The sequence below is a fragment of the Caretta caretta genome, chromosome 1, assembly GCF_965140235.1.
Source record: "Caretta caretta isolate rCarCar2 chromosome 1, rCarCar1.hap1, whole genome shotgun sequence".
Taxonomy (NCBI): Eukaryota; Metazoa; Chordata; order Testudines; family Cheloniidae; genus Caretta; species Caretta caretta.
This window is the reverse complement of record NC_134206.1, coordinates 2,786,814-2,798,270: the sequence shown is the minus strand read 5'-3', so window position 1 is coordinate 2,798,270 and position 11,457 is coordinate 2,786,814. Positions and strand designations below refer to the sequence as shown.

Genomic DNA, 11,457 nt, shown 5'->3' with positions numbered 1-11,457 from the left:
TATTTTAGTGACAGCAAACAGATGCAAACAGATTAACTAGCAAATAAGCAAAAACCACAAACTAAGCTTAATATACTAAACAGATTGGATATGAATACCAATTTCTCACCCTAAGAGATGATACAAGCAGGCTGCAGATTCTTAAGAGGCCAGCTGCCCTTGCTTTACAGCTTGGAAGCCCCAGGTGTTCCATTCATGGGCTACACATCCCTTTAGCCTGGATCCAGCACTTCCCCCAGTTCAGTCTTTGTTCCTTGGGTGTTTCCAGAAGTCTTCGTGGGTGGGGAGAGAAGAACACCACATGATGTCACTCCCTGCCTTATATAGCTTTTGCATATGGTGGGAACCCTTTGTTTCAAAGCTTGGTTCCCAGACTGGTCTGTGAAAAGACACTGACATCTGAAGATGCAGTCTAGAGACATGTGGTCACATCACATGTCTTTGTAGAGTCATAGAAGCCATTAATTCAAGGCTGCCGGGAAGGCTCCCCAGGTGGGGGATAAGCTTCTCCTAAGGCCTATTGTTGTTTCCTAATGGCCCATTGCCCTGAATAGGCCCTTCCCACCCAGCTATCTAGACTGAATACGTCTTGTCTAGTGGGTGTTACCCAGGTGTAGTTCCATTTCAAATACAGATACATAGCCAATATTCATAACATCTCACACAAAAATGATACACGCACACAAATAGTATAATCATATTCAGCAAATCATAGCTTTTCCAATGACATACCACGTGACTTATCTTGCATAAAATGCATTATAATTATGTCATAATCACGTCATAGTAATATCACTGTGGAGAATATGGGGTGCAGCGTGACAGCATTATCCTCGTGTCATGGACTGACTGAGCCATGTGCAGCGATCAAGTGATTGACCCAAAACCACACAATGAGTCAGTGGCAGAGCTGAGCACAGTGAATCCTGACCCCCCACCCCACCCCAGCACCATTGCTCTGGCCATGAACTTCCATTGCTCCTCTGGGTTTTATTAGACACACTGAGGCTATTTGTGTGTCGTGATCAATGGAGTTGCCGTCCTTCTTAAACGGGAGGAATTTATTAAAGAAGCAGCTAAAAACTACAGCCACAAAACAGGTTTCCACACAGCTCAGTCTTCAGCCTTGTCTTGCTTGTTTACCAGGGACCACACACTGCCTGGAACTGTACACAGTGCCTAGAGGCAAACAATGTGCTGCGAGGAACCCAATCACTGCAGCATGTGACTCTGCAGCTCTAATTAGGGCTTTTGGGTGGCAGCCCACTGGAAATAATAACTAGTCACCTGCATTTCATACCTGGAGAGGCTGTGATTGAGAGCGAGGAAGCGACTTGCCCAAGGTCACCCAGCTAATCCATAGAGCTGGGACTCTGCACTTCTCGTTCACTGGTCTCTGCTGACACTTTATCTCTCGTTAAATGATTTGGGCCAAATCCTCAGCTGGTGCAAGTGGGTGCTGTTATCGCTTTGAGGGTTGACAGGTCCTTGTCCCCAGGTCAGGCCCAGTATTATTCAAATTATTCTATAGTTGGGACCCCCGATGTGCACAGTAACAACACTCATGTGATACAAACTCTTTATATTTACAAATATGGCTTATTAATACATTTAGCACAGTCACAAACACCCCAGCTTAGTAAGATAGAGATATTACAGAATGGACATCTGCACAACCATATACTCACGCCATCCCTTGTAGAACAACCTGAAGTATTCGCCATCATCTTCCTCATCACCTTTCCCATCATCACTAGTGGCCATCCTTCTGGCCCCTCCCAAGGTCCACATCTCCTTCTCCTACTGCCCCTAGGCTGGGATGCCACTTTTATTATATGTTATGCTGACGCCGTTATGTTTGATGCATATTCCGTAGGGATCATTCCCCTTTTCCTTATTTGTATTTCCTCACCTTATTAATGTTGGAGTGTCTTTTTCCTACAGGTTAGCATATCAATGATCTCAACTTATTATCATAGAAGTCAATTTGTTACCATGGCCTTTTTGTGGTTAGGTATCACATTTGTTATTTCTGTCCTAACTGGTTATTTCAGGTTTTTCCAAGTTGTGGTCTACCTGTTATGTTTAAAAGGGTCAGAAATTAGGAAAGCCCCTTTGCCAACCTGTTTTAACACATTGTATGTGGAATTTATGCTTTAGCTTATATATCTAGGTGAAAGGTCCCGAACAAATGTGGCCAACTTTTGTTATCTAGGTGAAAGGTCCCAGACAGATGTATGCTAACTTTGCCTTAGCTCAGCATAGAGGATGTGGCCTATAAGTCCCTTGCCTTACAGAGAAACTACTTTAATATAAATCTATTATAACCTATTATGATAAAACAAATAATCAAGACCATAAGGCAATAAGAAATCCATAAGGAAAGATATGTTTCCTTATGTTTCCAGTTGATGATTTAACTGGGAATTGGTCCTGCTTTGAGCAGGGGGTTGGACTAGATGACCTTCTGGGGTCCCTTCCAACCCTTATATTCTATGATTCTATGATTCTATGATATAGGCAAGCAAGCATGTGAGCCCTATAGGCTACAGTGCAGCCCCAATGAACTCAAGGGAGGTCTCCTGAAATAGAGAAACGTCTGTGTGCATGGACTGTACAAGCCAGGCTGAGAGAAACTATGGAAGGGATTGGCAGCTAGGGACTTGTGGACTATGTTCTTGGCTCAACACACTTCCATTTCTGCTGCCTTGGTTTCCCCATCTGTAAAAGGGGGATACCCCCTGAGAGTAGTGAGCAATAGTCTGTGAAGCACCTGTCATTGGTGTCCATGTGTCTCCGTGCCTCAGTGGAACACCACTGAGGATGCCAAAGTCAGGACAAACTGCTGAGAAATCAGGGAAACTCACCCCACACTGGTGGTTGTTCTATCATTAGATTATACCAAGCCAGTAACAAATATAAACTTCTTTTTCACCACACTGGTTAACTAGAAGCCAGAAATATAGTCTCCCGAGGCATCCCAACCCTTGGCTCACCACATGGACACTGGACTCAATGATGAGCAGTCAGTGAAAACCAATGTCACCGCATATAGGGTCCTTCTACTCTCAAGGGACCAGCCACTTTACCCAATAATCCCGCTGCTGCCAACTAAAAGTTTAATAAGAAAAGAAAAGAAGAGTTATAAATATAACTTCTAGCTTACAAAAGTCTGTCTGGAAAGCAGGTTGGGAGTCATCAGTCCATGTTCAAAGCTTTTTTGTTCTAAACCCAGTGCAGATAAATGAACATGAGATGGAGATGTCTCAGGGGTCTGTCTATCTATATTTTCAGTCCTCTGAATGGAATTTTACAGTCCCAAACAAAGCCCACAGCAGAAGGTGCCTGGAAAATTACTGACCCAAATGGGAGTCCAGGGTCACATGAGCATACCCCATGTCCTTACAATGCTTTGATTTCTCACACGGGCAACCATTGACCATATGCTTGCAGAGGCGAGTTTCTTCTATGGATCATTGTGAGAACTAAGTGTCGTTGTTGGCCCTCTGCACATAGGTGCCTGGCCTTATCCACCTGGGGGTGTTACCCAGGAATACAACACACGTGTAAGATACCTGTACATAGCCAATATACATAACTTCAGACACAAAGATTAAACTGGATAATCCTATTTAGCAAACCATAACTTTCCCAGGGGCACCTGACATGACATGCTTTGTACAAGATTTGTTGCAATTGCATAACCGTGGTAACAACAATGATAAAAATGGTCATATTCAATCATACAGCATCACACCGTGTTCTCCTCCCACAATGGTGCTACAGCCGCTAGCCACCTAAGGAAGGGGCATTGCCCAGGTTCGAGCAGGGCAAGCAGCTGGGACACAAGAGCCACTGGAGGACGGGAAGAGCAAATAAAAACCTCCTTTGCTGCAGGAAGCCTGGTCCTTGTACAAATAAAGGAGGAAGGAGTTCTTTGAAAGTGAGAGATGGACCTCCGGGACCTTGGCTGTTTCCTCCAAGCATCGCCAGCCAGCCCCCTTGGCTTCGAACAACCTTAACTTGCGTTTGACTAAAGCATCTTCCAGAAAGGTGCCCAGGACTCGAGCCACAAAGGCACTCGGGTAAATACTGAACATAGGTGCCAATGCCAGGGGCACCATTTCAGATTTTGGGGGAGGGAGGGGGGGGACAACTTAACCATGATTCCTGGGGTTATTTTCTACTGCATCAATAGTCCACAGTCACTTAAAAACTAGACGCAAAGTATCCCAATCTATTTATTAAACATTTTTTTAATTAAATGATGGATGTCAACAGCATATAGAGCTATAACAAAGAAATCTTGGCAGCCAAATGGTACAAATTGTTCAGAGTGGCTTAGGTTTATGTTCACTGATGGGTTTATACAAATCATTATGATAAACAGAAAGGATTGAGTTGGAAGGAGGTGTCCGGTGTGTTGCTGTAAAGGATTTGAGAAAGTAAACATCCCCTCCAGGAAATTCACTGATCGTACTCAAGTTTGTGAGACTCTGCCACCCTCAGATATGTTAAACGGGAAGTACAACAGGAGATCAGAATATTTACCAGCTGGAAGAGGAGATACAGCAGAAAGCTTCAAAATGGCTGCTTGAGGGTAGCAGGTGAGGGGCAGCAGCTCCTCAAAAGGTACTGGGAAAAAGAAGTGCAATCCCACTCTGGGGAGATGTGGCAAAATCCAGGCATTCACAGAGGAATCGGTGTTTCTGTGTCACAGCAGATGGGCCTGACCCAAAGCCCATTGTAGGCAAAGGAAAGACTCCCACAGAAAAGGGAGACTAAATGGCCACAGTGAGGTATTGCCACTCACTGCGAAATTAGAGAGTTGGAAACAATTGGAAAGTTTTAGTGTAATTTAAGCAATATGTGTGGTGGGGGCAGCTCAAGCTTGTTTCTTCACAGCAGGGGACGACCCCAGGTTTTCTATTCTGCAGCACTGCTCTTGCAGCCTGGAAGTGCTTTATTTTCTTCATTTATCTAAGTGTAGATGCTGAAAAAAAATCAGTTCTACAACTTTTTATTCATTTCACGTTCCACATCTGAGTGCTCCATCGTTTGGGTTTCAAACACTGCCCAGGAATCTTGGTCCAAGAACTATTTTCAGTCAAATACCTAGCCTTTTAAAAACGGGTGTGGAACCTTTGTGGTAGTCTATGGTTTTATAGCTTTGTTTGTCTTTAGAACTAAGTTATAGGCACTGGAACTAGGGATGCTGGGGGTGCAGCACCCCCGGCTTGAAGTGGTTTCCAGCACAGATCGGGCCAGCACAACGGTTGGATGATCTCTAGGTCAGGGGTTCTCAATCTTTTTTCTTTCTGAGTCCCTTCTTCCCCCCAAAAACAAAAAGGAGGACTTGTGGCACCTTAGAGACTGACAAATGTATAAGCTTTCATGAGCTACAGCTCACTTCATTGAATGCATTCAGTGGAAAATACAGTGGGGAGATTTATATACACAGAGAACATGGAACAATGGGTGTTACCATACACAGTGTAACCAGAGTGATCAGGTAAGGTGAGCTATTACCAGCAGGAGAGAAAAAAAACCTTTTGTAGTAATAATCAAGGTGGGCCATTTCCAGCAGTTGACAAGAACGTCTGAGGAACAGTGGGGGAGGGGGAAATAAACATGGGGAAATAGTTTTGCTTTGTGTAATGACACATCCACTCCCAGTGTTTATTCAAGCCTATTCAAGATCTTCGGAGACAGGCCAGTCCTTGCCTACAGACAGCCCCCCAACCTGAAGCAAATACTCTCCAGCAACCACACACCCCACAACAAAAACACTAACCAAGGAACCTATCCTTGCCACAAAGCCTGTTGCCGATTGTGTCCACATATCTATTCAGGGGACACCATCATCGGGCCTAATCAGATCAGCCACACTATCAGAGGCTCGTTCACCTGCACATCTACCAATGTGATCTAGGCCATCATGTGCCAGCAATGCCCCTCTGCCATGTCCATTGGCCAAACTGGACAGTCTCTACGTAAAAGAATAAATGGACACAAATCAGATATCAGGAATTATAACATTCAAAAACCAGTAGGAGAACACTTCAATCTTTCTGGTCACGCGATTACAGACCTAAAAGTTGCAATTCTTCAACAAAAAAACTTCAAAAACAGACTCCAATGAGAGACTGCTGAATTGGAATTAATTTGCAAACTGAACATCATTACATTAGACTTGAATAAAGACTGGGAGTGGATGGGTCATTATACAAAGTAAAACTATTTCCCCATGTTTATTCCGTCCCCCCCGGACTGTTCCTCACACGTTCTTGTCAACCGCTGGAAATGGCCCACCTTGATTATCACTACAAAAGTTCTCTCTCTCTCTCTCTCTCTCTCTCGTGCTGGTAATAGCTCACCTTACCTGATCACTCTCGTTACTGTGCATAAGGTAACACCCATTGTTTCATGTCCTCTGTGTATATAAAATCTCCATACTGTATTTTCCACGGCATGCATCCGATGAAGTGAGCTGTAGCTCATGAAAGCTCATGCTCAAATAAATTGGTTAGTCTCTAAGGTGCCACTAGTACTCCTGATCTCTTTGCAGCTACAGACTAACGCGGCTGCTACTCTAAATCCTTCCCCCAAGTATACTATAAAAACTCCACAGTTCACCAATGCCACCAGAACTGGTTTCCTGCATATAAAAGCCAGAGCCAGCATTAGGGGATAGCAAGTAGGGCAATTGTTTGGGCCCCCATGGCACAGCGAGCCACGCAAAGCAAAATTGCTCAGGCTTCAACTTCAGCTGCAGATGGCAGGACTCAGAGCCCCAGGCTTCATCTCTGAACAGCTGGACTTTGGCTTTCTGCCCTGAGCCCTGGTGAATCTAACACTGGCCCTGCTTGGTGGACCCTCTGAAACCAGCTCATGGACCCCAGGGGGTCTCGCACCCCTGGCTGAGAACTGCTGCTCTCAGTTATTCTTTGGTGTGATATTTTTGGAGATCTTTCTAATTCATCATGAAGGAAATTTTCAAATGATGTGTTGTAACTTGATCTTTCACCACTAACTTCAAAGTTTGTCAAGGGGGAAAATAGTATTAGAGAAAAAGCCTGTGCATTAATTAATGAAGGGGGCAATGAAATTAATGATGACTCAAAAGTAGCTGAGGTACCAAACTTTAAATATCTCTTAAAAAGTCACTATATAGAGTAAAGGATGGATGTTAGCAGCATGGATCTATAATACATTTTCGATTACAAATTGTTCCGATTGGTTTGGGTTAATGTGCACTGAAGGGTTTATACAAATAGTTGGGATAAATACAAATAATTCAGTTGGAAGGATTTGAGAGATTAAACATCACTGAAATGAACTTCATGGATGGTATTTAATTTTGTGAGACTCGGCCACCCTTAGACATACTAAAGAGGAAGTAAACAGGAGCTAAGATTACTTACCAGTCAGAAGAGAAGGAGATACAGCCCAGGAGAACACAGCAATAAAATGGCTGCTTAAGAGCAGCGGTTGCTTTTATCATTCAGCACATGTAAAGGAGCAGCTCCTCAAAAAGTGTTCTTGGAAAAAGGTCCTAGAAAAGTGCAACCCTGGGGCGATCTGGGAAGACCAAGGCATTACCAGGAGAATCCGCATCTGTGTGTAACAGCCTATATGGCCCTACCTGGTAACATGGCCCAAACCCCATTGTAGGCAAAGGAATGCCCCTCACAGACAGATGGGACTAACTGACCACACTGGGGTACTGCCATTCCCCCTAAAAATAGAGAGTTGGAGAAAATGGGAACATTTTAAGTGTAATTTAAGCAATATTTGTGGTGTGACAGCGCATGTTTGTTTCTTGACAGCAGGGAAAGATCTTGGATGGTGTCAAGTCTGATTCCCCAATCTGGCACTTTGAGTGCAGAAGGTGAGGGTCCGCAAGGACTCCAAAAAATAAAACTTGCCACTCCAGGCTGGTAATGCTGCCACCACCCAAGAAATCTGGTTCCATTTCAGTTTAGGTGGAGCCCATCCTTTCTGTATAGGCTCCCCCATCTCCCTCTCTGTCAGTTACTAAAGCCACCCCATCCTCTGTCTAGCATCCCTCATTTCCAGCTTATCCTTCCATGTCTCCCAGCTGTTGTCCTCCTATCTTCATACCTGATCCCTTGTCATACCCCCGAGGCCTGGCTCAGGGAAAAGGGCTCTCAGCCCATCCCCATTGCAGGGACCTTGCCTGCTACAGACCCCCAGCCAGGAGGAGCCAAAAGGAGCTGAAAGCTAAAGAAATAAGCCACACAATGGTCTTTTCTTTCAGGATTTTGCAACTGAGCTTTAGGGCCCACAAGCTGTATGATGCACAATATCCCCAGCCTGCCTCACAACCCTGATTCCAAACCTCAGCTGCTTTTATACAGCTGTGATGGCTTCCCCCAGAGTGTCACCTGGAACTGGGGTACCACTCAGCCCCGCCACCCACCAGCCTGGGCTCCCTCTTACTGTACTGCTGTGGCAAGCTGTAAAGTCCCCCAAGCTTCAGCCTGCACTTTCACCAGCATACTTATGGGTAGGGACACACCGAGCTGTCAGACATAGACAGGCTCTCTGGCCAGCCCCTGCCTGGGAAGGCTGAACCTTGGGCACCATCCAGCTTCTCAGGCACAAACCCCCTCTGGAGCATAAACCCAAAATTATACGATCTTGCCTTGCACAGGGAACTGTACATCGCAAGCTCATAAAATTTGCCCCCACTCTCAATATGGAGAGGAATATATAGCAGCCTTTTGCCCCTGAATTATGACTCCCATACTGGTTTAGATAAAGTAAAACAAATTTATTAACTACAAAAGATAGATTTTTAAGTGATTATAAGGGATAGCAAAGAGATTAAAGCAGATAACCTAGAAAATAAAATACAGAAACTAAACTGAAAATGCGAAACAGATTAGTTATAAATAACATATTCTCACCCTAAGAGATGATACAAGTAGGCAGCAGATTCTTATGGGGCCAGCTGCACTTGCTTTACAGCTTGGAAGCCCCAGGTGTTCCATTCACAGGCTAAACATCCCTTTAGCCTGGATCCAGCACTTCCCCCATTTCAGTCTTTGTTCCTTTGGTGTGTCCAGGAGTCTTCTGGGAGGGGAGTGAACAAACCTAGACGATGTCACTCCCTGCCTTATATACCTTTTGCGTATGGCGGGAACCATTTATTTTAAAGCGAGGTTCCCGGACCGGTCTGTGGAAAAGCACTGACATCCCAAGATTGAGTCTAGAGGCATGTGGCCACATCACATGTTCTTGTAGAATCATGGCAGCCATTACATGGAGCCTGTCTGTAGCATCCTGAGGAAGGCTCCTCAGGTGGGGGATAAGTTTCTGTTAAGGCCTATTGTTTTTCCTAATGGCTCATTGCCCTGTATAGGCCCTTCGCCACTCAGCTATATAGTCTGAAAGCATATTGTCCAGTGGGGGTTCCCTAGGCATAACTACATTTTGAAATACAGATACATAGTCAATATTCACAACTTCAGATACAGCAATGACATATGAATACAAATAGGATAATCATGTTCAGGAAATCATAAAGTTTCCAGCAGGGCAGGACTGTGCGGGAGGGAGGTGAAGATAACACAGCGAGTGACAGGGGATGGGGGAGAAAGTGACAGAGGCATGACATTGTGGGAAAAGGCAGAGAAATGGGTTGGGCCTTGAGGGAAGATGTGGAGCAGGGGTGGGTCCTTGGGCAAAGGGACAGGTCAGGGACAAGGCCTCATGTGTCCAGTTACAATTATAATTACAATTAGAATGTGGCAACCCTATGTGTGAATGAGATGTACACAGACTGATTCCCCAGTTTGTCACACTGACACAACACAGTAAAGTCAGGAAAGGCTTTAATGTCACTTTGACTGTCCAGTCAGTAATTCAGGGAAGAGGGCTCAGCACCATGTCACCAGCCAGCTGGGTACAGAGCTTGGTCTGAGAGCCAGAGCACCAGGAGAAAATTTAGGTTCCTTTATGAGTAAAGAGATGAAGCAGCCTGTCCTGGATCTGTTTGGTCCTCACTCCATAGATGATGGGGTTTATCATGGGGGAAACCAGGAGGTACACGTTGGCAATGAGAACATGGAAATGCACAGCCACATTCTGGCCAAACCGGGACATGAGAGATGAGAAGAGACCTGGGAGGTAGAAGGCTAAGATGACACAGAGGTGGGAGAAGCAAGTCCCAAATGTCTTGAGCCGAGCATCCTTTGTAGGGAGGCTGAAGATGGCCCTGAGGATCTGGGTATAGGACACTGCAATAAAAAACACATCTACACAAAGCACACACAATAGCACAAAGAGGCCATAGTAACTGCTGACACGGGTGTCGGTGCAGGCCAGCTTAACCACGGCCATGTGCTCGCAGTGTGTATGGGGGATGATGTTGGTTTTGCAGTATGACCATTGCCTCACTAGGAAGGGATAGGGCAGTGCGAGCATGACACCCCGCAGCACCACGGCCAGGCCAATCTTGGCCACCACAGGGTTTGTCAGGATGGTGGAATGTCTCAGGGGATGGCAGATGGCCACATAGCGATCAACAGCCATGGCCACAAAGATCCCAGACTCCATTCCTGAGAAGCAGTGAATCAAGTACAGCTGGGTGAGGCAGGCACTGAAATCGATCTCCCTGGAATTCAACCAGAAGATGCTCAGCATTTTGGGCAGGGTGGACGTGGACAGGACCAGGTCGGTGACAGCCAGCATGCAGAGGAAATAGTACATGGGAACATGGAGGCTCAGCTCCGTCTTCACGATGAACAGGATGGTGAAGTTCCCAAAGACGGCTATAGCATACATGGTGCAGAAAGGGATAGAGAGCCAGACATGGGCTTCCTCCAGGCCAGGAATGCCCAGCAGGATGAAGGTGGAGGGGTTGGTGAAGTGAGTTGTGTTGGAATCTGACATGGAGTAGGGAAGAAGGTGTCCAACTCTGAGGCAGAACGGTGTCTCCTGCATGTACCGTACGTCCCCCTGACTTCCTGTATCTGTCTAGGGTGAGGGTCACAATACAAATGCCTGGATGGAGAGACAATGTTAATAAGAGACACTACATGCACTACTAGGGGCTGTTCTCATGGGCGAAGCAGATTGGTCGCTCTTCACACACTGATACATGACATTTTCACTATTCAGATAAATGAATTATGAACAACTGACCCTACTAATGCCAAGTCCATATTTTATGGTGCTCCATGTGTCAATAATTTTTACCCATCATGGTATGGGAAGCTTTAATAGGCACCAGCAGCAACATATAACAAATGTGGAAAATGGAAAGTAGCAAATAATACAAATAGGAAATTGTGAAAATTGATAAGGGACATCAAAAACATCAGGGAAAAAGCCATGTTGGGCAGGGCTAAGGATAACAAAAAGGAGGTTATTAAGTATATTAAGAACAAAAGAAATCTTATAAAAGCTTTAGAACTAATTACAAAGGAA

The 11,457-nt window shown here is 45.2% G+C and overlaps 1 protein-coding gene across 1 annotated transcript; it reads right to left on the bottom strand.

The window, feature by feature from the left end:
- Window positions 1–9,972: 9,972 nt before the first annotated feature.
- Window positions 9,973–10,920, bottom strand: LOC125640410 (olfactory receptor 52M1-like). Its single transcript, XM_048858947.2, has one exon. It carries the CDS (start codon window positions 10,918–10,920, stop codon window positions 9,973–9,975), a length of 948 nt encoding a protein of 315 aa, XP_048714904.2.
- Between the last annotated feature and the right edge of the window lie 537 nt (window positions 10,921–11,457).

What these genes read in the sequence shown, in the direction of transcription:
- LOC125640410 (XM_048858947.2), bottom strand. Translation starts at nt 10,920, where the DNA reads ATGTCAGATTCCAACACAACTCACTTCACCAACCCCTCCACCTTCATC.